The 20,188-nt window shown below is 46.1% G+C and overlaps 1 protein-coding gene across 1 annotated transcript in view; it reads right to left on the reverse strand.

Annotated features, from left to right (window-relative positions):
* Positions 1-212: 212 nt before the first annotated feature.
* Positions 213-20,188, reverse strand: part of LOC137257845 (zinc finger protein ZFAT-like) — a 34,270-nt gene continuing 14,294 nt past the window's right edge. The window contains exons 12-18 of the mRNA XM_067795326.1: positions 19,668-19,881; positions 19,088-19,191; positions 18,339-18,615; positions 11,120-11,459; positions 10,480-10,585; positions 10,182-10,261; positions 213-3,464 (exon numbers count right to left, since the gene is read on the reverse strand). Of these exons, the coding sequence (XP_067651427.1) occupies positions 3,237-3,464; positions 10,182-10,261; positions 10,480-10,585; positions 11,120-11,459; positions 18,339-18,615; positions 19,088-19,191; positions 19,668-19,881 (1,349 nt within the window). The 3' untranslated portion in view covers positions 213-3,236. The remainder of the gene's footprint in view (positions 3,465-10,181; positions 10,262-10,479; positions 10,586-11,119; positions 11,460-18,338; positions 18,616-19,087; positions 19,192-19,667; positions 19,882-20,188) is intronic.

Genomic DNA, 20,188 nt, shown 5'->3' on the forward strand with positions numbered 1-20,188 from the left:
GTATGACATGAGTCAACAAGTCAACGAGCTTGACCAACCGATCCCGTTAGTTGCCTCTTATGACAAGCAAAGTCACCTTTCATGGCATGCATGGGTTGCTGAAGGCCTATTCTACCCTTGACCTTCACGGGTCAATGCGCTAAAGAAGTTTGTAGAGCTACGAATGTTATGAGAATAGCAAGCTGGGTACAACAAAACAATGATGGTTCAGATTCTCACAGCATGATCAACATGCACTTTATTCAATGGATTATTTCCATGAAAATATGGATGACAAAATACAAAGGCATCCATGTTTTATGTACAATTTCATGCATAAATACCGTTGACAATTATATTGATTTATAATAGTTACATTCGTTTGTTTTCCAATACCTCTCTTGAAAATTCATAATAATTTCATTAATCTCTTTGATTTGTTGGAGCAAGGGATTAAAGAATTCACTTGTTAATTAACATGTTTCAGAGGTGGAATCGTGATTTGAAAAAAAAAAAAATGCTGTCATCAGGAAATCACTGCCCTGAGATGCAGTTACCATATAAGGTGTCTGAAAATATGAGCACCAGTTCTTTGACTTTGGCAGTATGACTATGACACTGGTTCCATGTAGAGGGAGAGGACCAGGAACTGGAGACCTATTCCTCACAGTTATCTTTATGGGATGACATTTTACCTCATGTAACGAGCTTAGTGTAAAGATAACGTTTTGTAATGGTTCCCAGTGTGTGTTGAGTTGGGACATTGTACAAAAGTATTAAATTGTATACAATTGTAATAAATAATGGAATTAACATGAAACAAAAGTTGGATCTCTAATCTGATGAGTTTGAAGTCTGGAAATGGCACCTGTAGGCCTTCAGGTCAACATTGAACCTATTCTCTTCCCACAGAGGTTACTCCTGTCATATCTTCCTACGTAACCTCTGTTCTAATACGGCCATATTTCCCGGTCATCGAGAAATCCCCTTGCGGCAAAAAATCTCAACAGGAATTGTCTCCCTTGTTACTATCCAATCAGAACACACGTTAAATAGACTTAGATCCAATATGGCAGCCCCCATGGAGTTGGTACACCAGCGTACGAAGGAAAGATTCAGTATTTCATGTTTAACTGAAAATCAGAAACTGGCAACAGAGAGTGCAGGGATTAATGGCCAGGATGTGTTTGTAGAAACAAAAACTGGTAGTGGCAAGTTTTCCTGATGCATTCGGAAATTACCGACATCATGCATATCATCACTCTTGAAACAACATCTCTGATTGCATCTGAATCTCAATGCCTCCAATCGCGAGTCTTGAACACTCGCACCATGAAAGGGCCATATTAGAACAGAGGTTACATAGGAAGATATGACAGGAGTAACCTCTGTGGGAAGAGAATGCATTGAACCTTGACCATGGGACCTTGACCTTGATAATGGCGAGGCAGAAGCCATTACATCATTACTAGACAGAGGTATGATTGATGAGCACCATTCTGCTGTATTACATACACATATACAACTCTAATGATTTGGGGTGATCAGTATTTAGTAATCTCATTTGGACAGAGACACCTGTGATGGCAGCTGAAGAGCTCGTGTCATCTAAGCTGCGTCAGCCTCATTTTTCAGCCATGTTTGAGACAGCTGCAGCATTTTGCTAATGAAGCATTAAAAAGAGCAAATTTTCTCATTCACAGTTTGACAAGCAGTGTGTGGTCTTGTGCATAGTGAAGCAATATTAGTCATGGAGAGTCCTTGGATGGGTGACTAAGTTCAGCGCTAACAGTGGGCAATTATTTTTCTAAGAAATAAGGAAATTTTATGCACCTAATAGCAAAGACATCTATTATGCTAAGGATGGTGTCAGTTGTATGAGCAGGACCCCGACTTTGAAAATTATTAAAGTGAGACTGTTGTCCTAGCATGTGTCGCTGATCACATCAGTTTCTTCAGAGAAATCTGGTGTTTTCTAGGATTCCAAACTAAGTGTCCTTGCAGACAAACTTAGTTAAAATAAACATTCTTAAAAGTATTTTCTTGAATTTAGGGGTAATTTGAAGTTTCATTTAATGTAATAATATAAAACAAATCATCCTCTTCTTTACTGGTCCTGTACTAAGGAATACAAGTCACATGCATAACAAAATGACTTGTCACACTTTTTATTCCAATTTGGGAATTTCCTCTCAAAAGTTCTACCGAGGTGGGCCAACATAACGATTTGAGCAGCAGTCAAGAAATCCCTGTGATACTGATATAGACTGTGTTATGGATGCTAGAGATGATTCTCGTATCCTGTAGCATGGAACACATGGGAGGTTGGCCCACTGTAAACTGGTTCACGAGACTGGTGAATGTGTTGACAAGGCAGCCACATCAATACTAACACACTCAAGTATTCTGAAACAATGTCTAAAAGAGTCACAACCAATGGAGACTGTCAGATGATTTGGTACCTGGAAATGTTTTGGCTACAAATCCACATGGTATGGGCTATACAGGAAATGCACAATGGTGTCCCTTTTGGCAAAACCAGCAGATATGACAATGGTGATGAAGACATTTCAGGACATCTCATCTATCATTATGTTTAAGAGGGGACTCCCTGAATTGGCTACAGCATGATGTCTGTATCTCCAACGGTACATTGCCATGATGCATGACAGGTCTAATGTATACTGTCCACTGTATCCCAGCATTGGTGTTGGTCAGCAGCACTTCCACCCATCCTGCTGGAGAACGTCTTGGCCATTCATATCAATTAGACTATGACGTCTGCTACTAAAGTGTTTGTATCTCCGGGGGTAAGTTGTCTAGAGGCTGATCAGGACTAACTGTATAACACAGTCCCTCTCCACTGACATTGGTCATCAGCACTGTCACAATACTGGATAATGATAGATCTTCTACCATTACAGTCACACCAAGACATCTGCTCCTCAAGTGTCTGTATCTCCAAGGATATGCTGTCCACATACATGCAGGACTTACATACTGTATAAGAAAGGTCATCCCTCGAATCCTGCGATTGGCAACACTTCCATCCTGCTGGCCCATGCAGTTTTGGCCGTACAATACGTATCAACTAAGATGTCTGCTCCTTATATGTCTGTATCTCCAGGGCTATGTTGTCCAAAGAAATGCAGGACTAATGTAATGTATAACATACAGTCCCTCTTCACTGGCACTGGGCAGCAGCACTGTCATTCATCCTCCTAGACAATCACAGCCCTTCTATCATTACAGCCTCACTAAGATGTCTGCTCCTCAAGTGTCTGTATCTCTAGGGGTATATTGTCCAAATGCATGTCAGGACTAACATACTGTATAACATACTGTCCTCCCTCCACCCCTGCATTTGCGTCGGTCAGTAACACCTCCTCCCCATCCTGCTGGACGATAATGGTCTCCGGGTTGACAGCCACCATCTGGCCATCCTCTGCCTGGACAGTGATCTGTTGCTGTTGTCCGAATGCCCCCTGGAGAAAAGGACAGGACTTGTCTTAGGTCACATATAACTGTATGTCACATCAATATTTTCACAAATATTACTTCAGTAGATGTCCAAAGGTAATTCTGTGAAATATGTAATTTTCTGAATAAAATTGATATTTTATACTTATCCTGACTCATGCTTAATTGCTCATCTCCTCTTCCCTGGCGAAGGTAGTGGAAATACCTGAGATCCCTTGAAGTTCCCTTCTAAAAGAAGCAGATGTAAAAATACACTCACCCACGACTAGAATCCCCTTTCCTGTGCAATTGGTCAGCTGACCGACTACGCTTGTCACTCTTTCCTGTAAATCGCCCGACACAAGAATTATAGGAATTTGGCGCACCTGTGAGGGCCGGCTGGGAGTGCTTTCGTCATGAGTCAGGATAAGTATAAAAGATCAATTTTATTCAGAAAATTAAATATTTTTTCTTATCCTGACTCATGCTTAATTGCTTACGGAATCCAATGGAAACGGTCAAGCTGGATTCTGCTGGCTGTTCAAAATTATGCCCAGCAATTTCCCCCCTTAATGGGAACTTGTAATGGCGATAATTTGGTCCTGTTCTGCTAATATTCATTGTAGATTCTGGGGATCACATCCAGTCAAACTTGTCTTCCGTAGACGACTTTGTTGACTGGCACGTGATGACATCAAAACTAGCATCCTGCTAGTTTCTGATGCAGCTAAATGTCAAGATATAGCAATCGAGACTAGATGCGACCCTCTCCATGTTCAAGTATCTTCATTATAAGTAGGGGGCCATAATCACTCATGCTAGTCTGTTTAAGACGTGCACATGGACTTTCCACCATTATACTCCACAGAGCATCTGGCTTCCACAAGTCACTTGATAAAACAGGGGAGTGAACTCAGTGCCTTCGGGGAACTGTTAGTTGCTGAGCAACGACAAGAGGCCCAAACTGACAAATGCCAGAAACATCCTCCATGGCTCTCCATTATAGCTGATAGCGTGTAATTCCCATGTAGCGCTAGTGTAGAGGCCAAGGCGCTGAATTCATATGGGTTGGAGGCCTGCGGAGGTTCCAATCCTGCTGCTTTATAGGCTCTCAATATAACAGCTCTGATCCACACTGATATAGTGTTGCAGGACACTTCCGATCAAGCGGCTTGTACGTCACTTGTGAAATGTTGGAGTACGATGTTTAGATCCCATGCTGGAGCTCTAATGAGTCGTCATGAGTCAGGATAAGTATAAAAGATCAATTTTATTCAGAAAATTAAATATTTTTTCTTATCCTGACTCATGCTTAATTGCTTACAGAATCCAATGGAAACGGTCAAGCTGGATTCTGCTGGCTGTTCAAAATTACACCCAGCAATTTCCCCCCTTAATGGGAACTTGTAATGGCGATAATTTGGTCCTGTTCTGCTAATATTCATTGTAGATTCTGGGGATCACATCCAGTCGAACTTGTCTTCCTTAGACAACTTTGTTGACTGGCACGTGATGACATCAAAACTAGCATCCTGCTAGTTTCTGATGCAGCTAAATGTCAAGATATAGCAATCGAGACTAGATGCGACCCTCTCCATGTACAAGTATCTTCATTATAAGTAGGGGGCCATAATCACTCATGCTAGTCTGTTTAAGACGTGCACATGGACTTTCCACCATTATACTCCACAGAGCATCTGGCTTCCACAAGTCACTTGATAAAACAGGGGAGTGAACTCAGTGCCTTCGGGGAACTGTTAGTTGCTGAGCAACGACAAGAGGCCCAAACTGACAAATGCCAGAAACATCCTCCATGGCTCTCCATTATAGCTGATAGCGTGTAATTCCCATGTAGCGCTAGTGTAGAGGCCAAGGCGCTGAATTCATATGGGTTGGAGGCCTGCGGAGGTTCCAATCCTGCTGCTTTATAGGCTCTCAATATAACAGCTCTGATCCACACTGAGATAGCGTTGCAGGACACTTCCGATCAAGCGGCTTGTACGTCACTTGTGAGATGTTGGAGTACGATGTTTAGATCCCATGCTGGAGCTCTAAATCTATGTTGTTGATCTTCCAACTTGAAGCAGCGTAGAAAGGCAAATAGCTCGGGTACTAGCTTGGTCCCAGTTTCCATGGTGACAACTGAGCTGAGAACTGCCAAGTATGTAGATAATGTAGAGCCTTTTAGACCTCTGGAATGTCGTAAGTGCCATAAATATTCTATCTGCGGATATGTTGCCTTCATCGCCATGAAACCTTTCTTCTCGGCTTATGTTTCAACCCGCTTCCACTTGTCATCATAAAGGGTGCAAGTGGATTTCCGTAAGACTAAGGTAACTGCTTTCGCTGCTCTCGTCAAGTATCTTCTGTGTTTTAAACAGATTTTGATACGTTCCACACATGAAGTCGGAACGCAGATGGGTTGCTGTGTGCCTGTTTCGTGTGGGGATGGACAAGATTTTCCCAATCTGGTAGTTGTAGTGTTGCTTGTTCTAACTCCTCTGTGAGTGTTGGAAACCAATGTCTCATTGGCCAGTAAGGCGTGACCAAAGTCAGTAGCAGCCTCCTGGTTTGTTTTATTTTCTCAATGACTTTTGGTAACAACACTTGAAGGGGAAACGCAAATGTGTTTAGTCCTTCCCATGGGATACTAAGAGTGTCTGTTGCCCAGGCTAACGGATCTGGTACCGGTGATACAAAGGTTGTAGCTTGTTGCAAATAAGTCTATTTGCGGCGATCCAAAGTTCTGGCTGATTAGCTGAAACGCCTCTTGAAGCAGCATCAACTCTGTTGGTGATGGACGAAGAGGACAAGATAAGGTGTCTGCCATGATGTTACAGACTCCTGGTAAGTGACATGCTTTTATTTGGAGATTCAGGCTGTCGACCAGGTCGAAGAGTTGTAACCAGAGGTGTAGTAGAGATGGCGGTCTCATTGACCCTTTCTTGTTTAAGTAGAAAGCAACTGTTGAGTTGTCTGTGTGGATCATCAGTAGCTTGTCTCTCAGTGTTGTCGACCAGTGATGGATAGCACGAATCACCACTTTCATCTCAAACTGGTTGATGGGAAGAGTTTGATCCTCCTTCTTCCAGATTCCTGCTGCAACTTCGTTGTTTAGATGGGCACCCCATCATTGGAGAGACGTGTCTACATAGAGGTGGTTGTTGAATGCCGACTCTAACAGGAAAGTTCCTACGCAGACATTTGACTGGCAAGTTTCCCATAGCGGGTGTGTTTGTAAGTTGTCCAGCATTGTGAACCGGTCAGGACGTGAAACAGTGACTCAAGAATGGCCATCATAGACGTAGTTGTAGGCATCTGCGTCTGGTCATATCCTGAGATGACGTGAGCAGACCTTGCAGACATTGACACTGTCGTAATGGTAGCAGAGGGAGTAGAACTTGTTCTAACATCAACTTGAACTTTGACCCACCAATTCTCTGGGACAGCAATGTATTTCAATGTGGTGATGAATCAAATCCTGATGAATTTAGATTCACATTTCATCCGAGCTGAGTTAGTAGCCTGATAGTGAAGTCCAACTGTAGACTGAGTTGATTTCTCTCATGAAGAAATTGTGTGCCATGAAGATACGCCATTCTTCGTTTCCAGATCGTTACGACTATTCATTATGAGCGTGTTGACATTTGAGTGAAGTTTATTTATAGCTGGCTGCCTGTCCGATCAGGAGCTGTCAATCATTGCTGTTAGCCTCGTGACAGGCAACGTTGAGTCTGATGTTAGAAGAACTCTGTGCTGCCTGACGAATCAAATGACGCTGTAAACTGTTAATCTAGAGTGTAATCGACATCTTTCCAGCATTGAAAGTCACTGACGACTTCCTGCTACTGGAACAATAACACCACATTCTGCGCAGGGCATTGTCTCTCATTGACCAATCAGATTGTAGATGTAACATCGTTGGCGTTCTTTGCAGGGTGTTGTCTCTAGGGGACCAATCAGATTGTAGACGTGATGTCACCGGTGTAGCAGACAACTGACCATCGTGAAATCTTGTTCACATGATGATACCATTGCTGGCATTTAGGCTTGTCCATAACCAAACTGTTTGGCGAGTATGAGTCTACATGAGTAAAACCCGTGAAAAACAACTGCCGCTTGAAGCTAATGTAGACAAATTGTCTTCCAGGTAGATGTATCGGAATTTTTTCCCTGAAGATAATACTGTCATCTCTTGTGATAGGAGATGTAGTTTGCAGTGGTATTGTTGTAATCGTCTCGAAAAATCTTCGTGACGTATTCATCGTTTAGAATTCCCCAATTCTTCTAGTAGAGTTGAAACATCCACCCACTGGAGACAGTTGTATGGGGACGGCTGAGGGTGGGAAACTCCAGTCGTTCCAACCCCGATCTTCAATGTTTACCTCCTGGACGCTCCGGTATTAACCTTCTTATCTCTCGCGCTCTGCACTCTGGAGAACTTGGACTTGTTAGTGGACTTGTCTGCTTGAGCACCGTTGTCATGGTGACAATGGACTCTTTAATCTTGTCGAGAAAGTAGATTCAGTCCTGTTGTAGTTGAGACGAGGTGCCCTTACGTAAACTACTTGTCCTTCTTCTGAGTGACGAAAGTTGATAGGATCATTCACCCTTCCTCATTCGCAGGATTGCTGAACTTGAGATGAGAGTCTTGTTGACGGCTCTAAATTTAGCCCGTCCGAAGAAGGTGCGTTTCGTAGAGGTGTTCAGCTGAGCAAGCCGTGCTATGATGGAGGACTCCATATGGTGAAGAGGGAAGCGACGAGAGTGGAATGATGACAAAGGTTGTTCTTGAATGCTGTAGCTAACTTCTCAGAAATCGTAGATATCAGAGTTTTTCATCCTATAAGTGTTGGGTTCGTGGCAGTCCTTGGATGGTGAGATTAAGTTGAGACTATTCGTGATTCACTATGTGACTTCCGAGTCCGAGACGAGAACTTCCTTCAGACAACACGATTGGTAATATCTGTCTTCATCCTTCTGTGAGTGCGATGCATTCGGTGGATGCCGATGATCCTTCTTGTGTGAGTCCAGGTCTGAAAGACTGCTGAAGATCTTCTCCGTTGGAAGAGTAGACCTGTGAGTGCACTCACCCACGTGAGCTTCCTCACTCACGCAAGCGTAGTCACCCACGTGAGTGCACTCGCCCGTGCGGGTACACTCACTCGACGTAGGAGAATCTCTCTCGGAACTGCGACGGGATGATAAGGATGACGGAGATGATCTTCTTGAACAGGTGCGTGCATACGCCTCCTCTTCATCCTCTGGAGTGAGTGCAGATCTAGTTGAGTGCTCACCTGGAGCAGTAGTCGACGTAATTGAAGATCATAGTCTTTGCTCTTCTTCAACATGACCTTTCAAAGGCTCATGTTGCATGAAGGCATCTGCGTCAAACGGCTGCATTGAGTGCAGTCACGGCTGACTCTTAGGGATGTCTGCAGTGATGACTGCTGACAAAGTCTGCCTTATCTGATGACCCGGATGCTGCTGCTGATGATGATGCAGTTGATGATGATGCAGTTGTGGCTGATCTAGGAGCAGCAGTCGACGTAGTTGAAGATTGTTGTCTTTGGTCTTCTTCAACATGACCTTTCCAAGCTTATGTTGGATGAAGGCGTCTTTGTTGAATGTTGAATAGCTGACTCGTAGAGATGTCTACTGCGATAACCATGGGTGCTGACAAAGTCTATGTTGTCTATGCCTGTTGACATTCTGCTGGAATAGTAGCATCAACGCCCGCTCATCGTAGATATGTCATTCCTGTAGAGGGACGATCTCGTCAAGAATGTTGATTCTACGACGACTTTGTTGTAGACGACTTCGTCTTCGACGACGACAATGGTGATCTTGTCTTCTTAGGCTGCGACTGCCCCTTTCCTGATGAAGTACTCTTCTGTGGTCTAGGGGACGACTTCCTGGACCCAAGGTATAACCCCAGAGACACAACTGACTGGTAACTGGAATGAAAGTCAGCAGTTAACGAAAAAAGGCAGTTACTCGAAGCCAAATCACCCGATTAGACATGACCAATGAAAGTCGATGTTGCCTATCTCTCGCATGCCTGTGAAAAGAACGAATTTATACAATAAATTTTGAAACGGATAAATTTCTGCAAATTTCACAGCCAATAGTGTAAGAACATAAGGGCTTACACCCTGCCAGAGACTAAGAGCGGGTCAACTGCTGACAGTTGTTATCTACACTGTAAAAAGATTTCATCAACTGAGACTAATTCTCGCTTGACGGAATGCGTGCTATATCAACACACAATAATCACAAATAAACAACTTGTGATACATGTGCATAAACCAAATACGTAGTGAAGACCCAGGTAACTCCAGCCGCCCTCGTCGGGCGATTTACAGGAGAGAGAGTGACAAGCATGGTCGGTCAGCTGACCAATTATGTGGGAAAGGGGAGGCTACTCATGGGTGAGTGTATTTTTACGTCTGCTTCTTTCAGAAGGGAACTTCAAGGGATTTAGGGTATTTCCACTACCTTCGCCAGGGAACAGGAGATAAACAATGAAGCATGAGTCAAGATAAGGAAAAATAAGAATTGTTGTTGGGCTGAAAAAGTTCAGGGGAGACAATTCTGACTCTAACTCTGACACTATAGCAAATAGAGCATGACATTAGATTGCACTTTTCTACAGGGCTATCACTGGTTTCAGTCTATCCTACCATCAACTAGGCTATGGTGGCGGTCTGGTCAGTCCCAGATACACTGAAAGCATAGCTTACCTGTTGAGACATGTCGATGATTTGCTGTAGGAGATTCACTGCTGATGCTGTTTTCTCATCTAATTCAGACTGACCTGCCACTGAAACAGCAAACCATTAATAAACTTAGACACAAACAACATCTCCTGGCTACTGAAAAACACTATTCAGTGTGAGCTGACAGATCTTTCATTAGTCATTAAGAATTGAAAGTAAGGCTTTAAAGACTGATCCAGTCCCAAAATCTGATGAATCAAACCATCCCGAACGATAAGAAACGTTTGCTAGGCACCAATTCTAACCCAGACAGCCAATCTACCTGCAGGCTGTATGTGAACATTGTCCTGGACAGTGGTGATGGTGGAGGTCACCTCTGTCCCAGCCTCCTGCTCTGTAGCAAAGGCTTCTTCTGCACACTGCAGCACCTGGAGTGGAAACAGTGAGGACTGGAGAAAGTGCTAGCCAAGTCGGAAGTTTGAGTTACTGCTTTTATAAATATGTCAAGCTTGCTTGTTCACTAAGGTTTTGGAGGGACAGGTTCCAGAATGCTGGCTGTACCAATATATGAGAGGGAGGGCAGTCTTTTGTTTACTTTTTCTGCACTAATCATTTATTTCTTGCTAAATTTGTTTTTTTGTTGTGTAATGCTGCATATATTTCTGCTACATGGCAGCAGTCTAGTTGTCAAGGGGGTACGTGGAGTAGTTGGAACAGTGAAACAAATAAACCTGTGGTACGTGATGAGTGTAAAATAAGATTAACCCTACTTGTTCTTGGTGTTTCATTTAATATGCATGCCCCCATTTAATACAAAACAATAACAGCCATTTGAAATTATGATCGTTTGTTAAACAAGTTTTATCCTAAGTTGAATAATATCTGAGATTTACATGTTCAATTAGCAAAGTCAAATTATGAAGATTTGCATTTGCAAACAGACTATAGTATCCATATCATACCTGTACTTCCGACACATGCATCTGATCCATACACGAGATATCTTGAACCTGCACATGATGTCGGACACGTAGGTGGCGCTTCAAGTCTGACATATTACCGAACAGGTAATCACAACTGAGACATTTGTAGACCCTTGCCTCGCCAGGAGGTGGCTTGTCACTCTCAGCAGTTGCCTTCTCAACGAAGGTCATACCCTTGTGGTTACGCGTGTAGTGTATCTTCATGTAGCCTGGGGTGTTGGCAGAGTAGTTACAGTGCTGGCACACGAATTTCTTCACAACGTCGTGGGTCTCCATGTGACGCTTGAGGTGGCTGCTTTGTGTTGCCTCATACGGACATCTTGTAAAAAAGAATTTCAACATGACAATTTAGCATGAGTGAGCTTGCAAGTTTGCAAGTATGCGATGATGGAGTTAGCGAAAAACGTGTGTTTGTTGTCAGTGTGAGTTTGTTGTTTAACACTCACAATCTAGCAACAACGATCCAAGAAAACAGGATGCAATGATGTGTTTATTACTGTCAAACGTCTGAGATGGCAATATTCTTGCCACATAACAGCTCAGACACTAGACACTTTTGGGTGAGCTCTGCTATACTGGTGGGGTGTAGTAGCCTAGCTTTTACAATCCCTGTTTTGATTCTCCAGATGGGTACAATGTGAAGCCCATTTTTGATGTCCATGCAGAGATATTACCAAAAGTTGCGTAAAACTAAACTCACTCACTGTTACATGTACATAAAAACTTATACAAACCTGTAGAGGTTATGAATTCTTTGAAGAATGTCCTCCTTGGGGTACATATATAGCATTAAAATGTCCATTTAAAAATGCCTACGACAGTTGTAACAATATTGAATAAATATTTTACAAAACAAAAACTCGTTTTTGTCTTGTGAGACCACCCCTACAGGGCCCCCACCCGGGCCCCTTAACAGCCAAGAGCAGGTAACTCTCGCCGTGTACCTCATACCTCACTTTTCATGCTGAGATTGTCAGACAGAATGTGGGGAGGCGGGTGGCCGTACCCCAAGGAGGACATTCTTCAAAGAATTCATAACCTCTACAGGTTTGTATAATTCTTTTTCAGAAGAAGTCCTCCTTGGGGTACATATATAGCATAAGACAGACTCCCAACGAACGTGAGTCGGGAGCGGCATTCTGTCTGCTGATGTGTACCCTACACACACTCTCATACACTGCCGAAGCTGCGAGAGATAGAATACACTTACCCAATCACCAAGCCGCTGATGTCAATCAGGCGGGGGCGTGGCAACATAGGGCCGAAAGAGCCAATCGACAATAACCCAGCAAAGGTGATGGACATATGACCACACCTCATGCCATTCACTGTAAATATTCCCCCAAACCAGCGAAGTAGTGCCGGGAATAACAGTGCAAGGGTAAATATGAGCGTATGTCGACGCTAATAGTGAAAAAACCGTCTAGAGGTAGTTTCTCTTTGTGTTTTTGTTGTTTTTATATATATATATATATATAAAAACACCACCACCAGGGGATATCCGTCACCAATATAACAAGAAATGTTTCGTGAAAACCCACCACCAGGAACATTTCATGATAAACAAAGTCGAGATCTCAGACGCTCATTCAGCTAGGGGAATCACGACTCTGCCCACTGGTGAGAACTGTATGGCCAAACCGAGCACGTTCCCGTGAATGTTTGTCCAGTTGGTAGTGACGGATAAACGTGCTCGGTCGGCTCCAAATAGCCGCAGAGCAGATCTCCTCAATGGGCAGAGCCGCGGCATAAGCCTGTGACGTAGCCACTGCCCTAACAGAATGAGCCTTTAACCCATTAGGGATAGGTAACCCTTTATGAGTATATGCCATACAAATGGCAGAGACAAGCCACCTAGATATGGTTTGCTTGTTCGCCGGCAGACCAGCTCTTCCCCCGCCATAACAACAAAACAACTGGTTATCTTTTCGGATATCAGCAGTTCGTTTGATATAAGCCCTAAGGGTCTTACGGACATCTAAGACGTGAGCACGTCGAAGAGAGGTACCGGGCGAGGGAGGCTGCATGAGCTTAGGGAGCTCGATAGGCGCTGTAACATGAAAAGCGCCTGCGATCTTAGGACGGTAAGAATCCGGCAGTCTAATACTGACCCTGTCTTTGTGAAAGACGGTCAAAGCAGGATCCGCTGACATTGCATAAATGTCACCTACCCGCCTGCCAGACGTTACCGCCACAAGAAAGGCAGCCCTCCACGTTAACAGCTGGAGAGAAAGAGACGATAGCTCGTGAAAAAGAGGACCGGACAACCAGTCAAGAACGACTGACAAGTCCCACGGGGGACTAATCCGCCGGACAGTCGGACGGATCCTATCCACACCCGCTAAAAAACGCTGAACAAGAGGGTGCTGCCCCAAGAGAGCACCGTCAACAGGAATATGGAATGCCGAAATGGCCGTGGAATAGCCCCGGATAGTAGAGGCGGCTAGGCCTGACTCTAACCGGGACTGCAAAAATTCCAGTACTTCAACTAGAGTTGAAGAAAAGGGATCAAGAATCCCCCTGTTGACACACCAGCGCGCATAACAGGCCCATCTATCCTCATATTGAACGTTTGTCGAATCCCTCCGCGAAGCCAGAATTGTGTCTGCAACTGGTGCAGAAATTCCGCTCGTTTGGAGGCGATTCCTGACAGTGGCCAGGCCACCCACTGAATCCTGGGATTCGGGTGCGGCGCTCCGTTCTGGGATAGTAAGTCCGGTCGAAAGGGTAAAAGGACAGGAGGCAATGCCAGAAACCTCATCATTACCGGAAACCAGCTTTGAGACGACCAAAGAGGAGCAAGAAGCACTAACAGTCGAGCTGGTTGGGTGGCAAGCTGCGAGAGGACCCTGGGAATCAGCGGCAGAGGTGGGAACGCCCACAATACCCTGTCCGTCCAATCGAGCTGGAAAGCGTCCTGAGCGATGGCTCTCGGATCCGGTATCCGAGAACAAAACACCGGAATCTGGTTCGTCCCCCCAGAGGCAAACAGATCCACCTGGAACGATCCGAACAACCGGGAGATAATCCCGAATATCTCCCGATGCAACATCCACTCGTGAGGAGCTAGGACACGTCGAGAGAGCGCGTCTGCTCGAACATTGTCCACCCCGGGGAGATACACGGGACACACCCGAACATTGAACCGGTCGCACCACTGTAGAAAGTGCCACGCCTCCTCTAGGAGGGACGGAGAAACCGTACCGCCCTGTTTCAGGATATAGGTCATTGCCGTCTGGTTGTCCATCTCTAGACGTACCACACAGCCTCGAACCGTCTCCCGAAAGTGTTGGAACACTAGCCGGACAGCTCTCAATTCGAGCACATTGATGTGCAGGCGCGTTTCGTGCCGTAACCATAGGCCCGAAACTGAATGGGCGCCCAGCACGCCACCCCACCCTGTGAGGGAAGCGTCCGTCTGAATTGAAAGGGTTGGTGAGGGAGCGTCCAGGGGTAACCCCCTGGATAGATTCCCTACCACTGTCCACCACCGTAAATGAGGAAGGAGCCACTCCGGAGTGAGGAGAATCATCTCGTAACTCCTGCCGTGGGGCCACATTCGCGCCAAGGCGTACTGAATGGGTCGCATCCTCAACCGCGCCCTCCAAACAACGTCCACCGTCGCTGCCATGTTGCCTAGCAACTGGAGCCAAACCCGAGCCGAAGCCGAGGGGGACTCGAGGAATTGCATAACAACTCTCTGAACTTTGGAGATCCGATCCGGCGACAGGGAGACTATGCCTCTCGCTGTGTCGAACCGTGCGCCTAAGAAGATCAGATCCTGTGTAGGAACTAGGTCTGACTTCTTGAGATTGATAATCCAGCCCAACCTGGTGAGAATACACATTATGGCGAATGTTGCGTCTCGACTCAAGTGAGCGGCAAGTGCTCGTATAAGCCAATCGTCCAGGTACGGGTGACAACACCTGCCCTGTGACCTGGCCACTTGCGCTGGGATTAACATAAGCTTGGTGAATACCCTCGGAGCCGTAGCGATGCCGAAGGGAAGCACCCGAAACTGATAGCATACCCCGTCGAAGGAGAACCGCAGGTACTTCCTGAACTCGGGATGCATCGGAACATGCAGGTACGCATCCTTGAAGTCGATGGACGTAAGCCAGTCGCCTCTTTCTACAGATGAGATCACTGACCGTAGTGTCTCCATCTTGAATGACGGTACCTGCAGCATAGTGTTCAGCCGTTTGAGATTGAGAATCGGTCTGAACCCTCCGTCCTTTTTGGTGACCAGGAAATAAGTGGAGTAAAATCCCTCTTGTTCCTGGCCCCCTGGAACCACCTCGATGGCCGCCTTGTCCAGTAAAGACTGAACCTCGGCGCGGAGAACCTCGGCTTTCTCCGGAACTACCGGCACAGGAGTGCGCCGAATTCCGGAAAAGGGAGGCGGGTCTCTCTTCCATAGTGGTAAGTGGCCGTCCCTGAGTGTGGATAGGACCCAGGGGTTGGAGGTTACCTTTTCCCAATCCGACAGGAAGTGGGAAAGGCGGCCACCCACAGGAAGGTTTGGCAGAAGGCAATGAATGCCCGACGTCGGCAGTGCTCCGACTGCTTGATTCGGGATCACTTGCAAGGGCTCCGGAGGATGACTTACTGGGAAGCCGGGGCCGACTTCCCTTTCCTCGGAAAAGGATGCTGGGGCGCCGCAGCCTTGCCCTTGCCCCTACCCTTACCCTTACGCGCCTGCAAGGGCTGTGCCCACTTAGCAGAGTCCTTGGCCGGAGCCGAAGGATAAGCGGAGGAAAGCACCGGGGGACGCGCACGAGAAGTGTGAGGCTGTTCTAACAAGGGTTTAGACTCCTTGAATGTAGACACAGCCTCCGCGGCCTCCCGGACTACTGATGCCGCTCCCGGGAAGAGAGTAGATCCCATCCGGAATGGCAGTGAAAGTAGCGCTTGTTGAGTGGCCGGCGAATACCGTGCCACGGACAGCCACAGTCTACGGAGGCCCATAACTGCAGACATCATCTGACACGCCGAGGACCTGATCGAGTCCCGCGCCAGATGTGACTGCACCTCCGTAAGCTGTTGAGCGAGCGTAGGGGAAACACACTCCTCCTCAACACCGCCGCCGTCAACAAGCCGACGCTGCAATACCGAAGTATATGCGGCGTGTATTGTGACCTTAAGGCATTGAGCTGCATTTCGGTACTGCTCCTCAAACGACCTATAAGCCGATTTGAGGGCAGTAACGTTAGAGGTGAACGGAGGCAGGCGGCGTCCTTGCTTAGCCGAAGCTAAGGAGCTGCCAGAGGAACCCCCCAGGGCGACCGATGCATAGATACAGTCGTCGACCACTGGAGGGTTATACAAGTCAAGATCACCCATCAGGTAACGTCGGTCTAGCTCCGGCAAATCGAAGCGTGACCGCGCTCCCGTTAAAAGAGGGTTAATCACTTCTGACAAAATAGAAGGGAGGATGCGCAACCGAGAATCCACCACCTTGGCTGGGGCAAAAGCCTCACCCGGCAGTCGGAATTCCTCGGGGTCAGGTGTCGCCGAAGCAACCACGACCTGCGGCAGGACAGAAGCAATACGCTCCCGTACCTGCCTCAGCGAGGCGCCGAGCGAAAACGAAAACTCACTCGGCCCACCCCGGTCCTCCCCCTCCTCCATTATCTCCTCGGCGCGATCCCCCATGAGTGACACCTCAGATCTGTCATCTAAGGATAGCTCCGGGGGATCGGTCGAGGGAACATCCGAAAGAGAGAGAGGCCCGAGCAGAGCCGAGCGGCCCGACGCCATAGACCCGACGCCCGAGACTGAGTCTGGGTGGCGGATCGCCGGCAACGCTCCCAACATAGGCATGGTCCCATGACCAACACTGGCAACCTCGGAGTGGCTGGCAACCGACTCTAAAGTCGGTTCCTGCGCACCCCTAATGGAAGTCCCCACACCGGCGCCAGAGGCGTGGCTGGGGAGTCCCATGGAAGCCGAAGCCGGATACACACCCGACTCCGGACGAACGCCGATCTCCTGACGGAGACCGGACATCGCATCCGAAATCAGGGTATGCACCGACGCCATTTGCTGCTGTAACAAAGACGAAAGTAAATCAAAAGTTAACGGTTGCGAGGGTTCAGTGGGAGGTGCTGCGGAGGTAGAAGCCACCGCTGGAGGTGGAACCGAAGTACCCTTCGCTGGTTTTGCCGTATCCCCCCCCGAGACTGACGCCGAAGACGCCTTCTTAATATCTTTTTTAGCTTTTTTTGAAGGCGGCTCCTGAGCCCAAATATCCCCCCCCGCCTGGATCAAAGATCTATAAAAGATCAAGTCTGCATGACGGGATTTTTGAGCCCTGGGGGAAAAGTCCTGACATACGGCGCATCCTTGCTCGTCGTGAGCTTCCTCCGCCAAGCAACGCAGGCACAGAATATGCTTATCCCTCGGGGGGATAACAGTATGAGTATTTAACAGAAACAATAATACGCACTGGCGATATTTAACCGTTAAATAATAAGAAAGCTATTTATGAAAACATACAATAGCATATAAGGATTTCTTTACCATGGAAAAGAAAGGTAAAAAACCATACAAATATCCGGTTTGTATTTAAAACCACCTAAAAGAATAGGCAGAAGAAATAACCACCAGGTACGTGCCGCCCGCCATCTTGTCAGCCACATGACTGAAGACCACGGTAGCCACGGAAAGTTACAACATTTCATGAATGAAAAAGAGTGAAATATGCATTCCTAATACCGCCCGTGCGTTAAAAAGGAACCATACATACGGTTTTCGTAGCTTTCTCACTCATTTCTCTTCAATTCGTAGGTTCTCTAAGTATGAGAGCTTGCTGATGGACGACTGTCCTCAAAGACGACAGCATGAAAAGTGAGGTATGAGGTACACGGCGAGAGTTACCTGCTCTTGGCTGTTAAGGGGCCCGGGTGGGGGCCCTGTAGGGGTGGTCTCACAAGACAAAAACGAGTTTTTGTTTTGTAAAATATTTATTCAATATTGTTACAACTGTCGTAGGCATTTTTAAATGGACATTTTAATGCTATATATGTACCCCAAGGAGGACTTCTTCTGAAAAAGAATTTAGTGGTAAGCACATGCTGTGAAATGGGACCCGAGTTGTTTAAGTATTATCATAGAATATCAGTTTGATGTGAGGAAGTCCAATGAAGGGATGCACCTCCAGCGAGCTGGGTATGATGCAGACAAACCATCAACTTACTTGTCACATTTGAACTTGCCCTCCTTGTGTGAGCGCACATGCCAGCGTAGTGCTGTCTTGGACTTGTAGGCTTTGCCGCAGTCACCACACTGGAAGGGCTTCTCACTGGAGTGGCGCAGCATGTGTGCCTGCAGGTTGGTCTTGCTGCGACATGCATGTGGACAGATGGGGCACTTGTAGGGCTTGATGCCTTCATGGACCCAGATGTGCTTCTGAAGCTCAGAGTTGGCCCTGATAAACACTCGATCACAGTAAGGACACTTGTAGGACCTGCGGCCTGGTAACACAAAATATTAACATATTTAATTCAGGGATGGCAACAGGTTAAAGTGATTTCAGTGGAAAATTAACTGAGGGTCTGGGGGCCATAGGCCCCAAACAGGGTCCTGGATTGGTTGATTTGCAATTAAATCTGTGGATTTCCACGAATTCACAGACTAGCCATCCCTGTCAATCATAGGTCTGTAGTAACACATTTTGAATCTTGCTTTTCTAAGGGGATTAAAAGTGATTGAGCGAACAAGCAGGTTAGCTAATTAGCGTGAGTATGTTCTGTCAACAGCAATATTCCCACCATGCCACAGCAGCCTGTCAACAACCATGCCTGGTCAACACAAACCAGTGGTTGAGAGCATAAGCAGCAACCAGTCCTACTGGATTACTGGCACCCATTCAACACAGTCAGGTTCACATCATAAGTCAGGTGGTCTATCCTGACTGGGAAAGGACTGAAGATGTCACGAACATACCCATCTTGCCTTGCATCCTGTGTTTAACCCCCGACAGGGCATCCAGATAGTTCCGGTCAGTCTCTGGATGATCCAGGATCATGTGATTTCGCAGCTTCTTGATTCTGTTCACAGAAGTGAGTCAAGTTCATCAATAATTACAAATCATGAAATTGTGCTTCACAAAATTATTACAAGATTTTGCCAAAACTACCATTGAGCAAATCTGGCTGTATGGAAAAGTTTTGTAAACTTGACTAAGGGAATGTTGTTAGCTTTCTTTAGTGACTGGGTTTATTTTTATGTCACTTTTAGCAATATTCCAGCAATATCATGACAGGGACACCAGAAATGGGCTTCACACATTGTACCAATTTGGGGGATTGAACCCATGTCTTTGGCGTGTCGAATGAACACCTTAACCACCTTACTACCCCACAGCCATATCTCTCCTTTAACAAAATACAAAGAACATAATTGTTGGGATAGTAACAAAACATATTACATAATAAAGTCCGAGTGTAAACAGAGTATATCTCATGTAATTATTCTGTCAGCCCTGAAACAATCAAGATTTATCAAATCAACAACCAGGACTTACGTATCAAACTTTTGCTGGCAAACATTGCACTCAACCCCTGTGACCCCGAGATGTTTAAGCTGATGATTCCAGAGCTGCGTTCGTGACGGGGCAGTGTAGTCGCACTCCTTGCATGGAAAAGCCATCTTTAGATGCTCCTTCTCTATATGCCGCTTCAAGCTGTCCTTGGAAATAGCCCGGTAGTTACAGTGTTCACAGTTGAAAGGCTTGTCACCTGGAAAACAGTTTGGTCGCCATGGAATCATGCCATGGAACTCACCTGGATATGTAGCGAACAGTCTTTATTGTCACCTTAAGAAATATAACTACATACCAGTGTTCTGCTTCTCAGTCTGGTTATTTAACATCAGATATTTCCATGTTTGATTTGCTTGCTGGCTGTCATTACTCTCAGCAATATTCCAGCTACATGGCAGTCGATTTTAATCATAAATTTGACCAGACAATCCAGTGATCAAAAGCTCGAGTACTGATCAACATAGTTGGGATATGAAACATACCAAGAAAGTCAGCAAGTCTAG

This window comes from Haliotis asinina, chromosome 12, assembly GCF_037392515.1.
Source record: "Haliotis asinina isolate JCU_RB_2024 chromosome 12, JCU_Hal_asi_v2, whole genome shotgun sequence".
NCBI lineage: Eukaryota > Metazoa > Mollusca > Gastropoda > Lepetellida > Haliotidae > Haliotis > Haliotis asinina.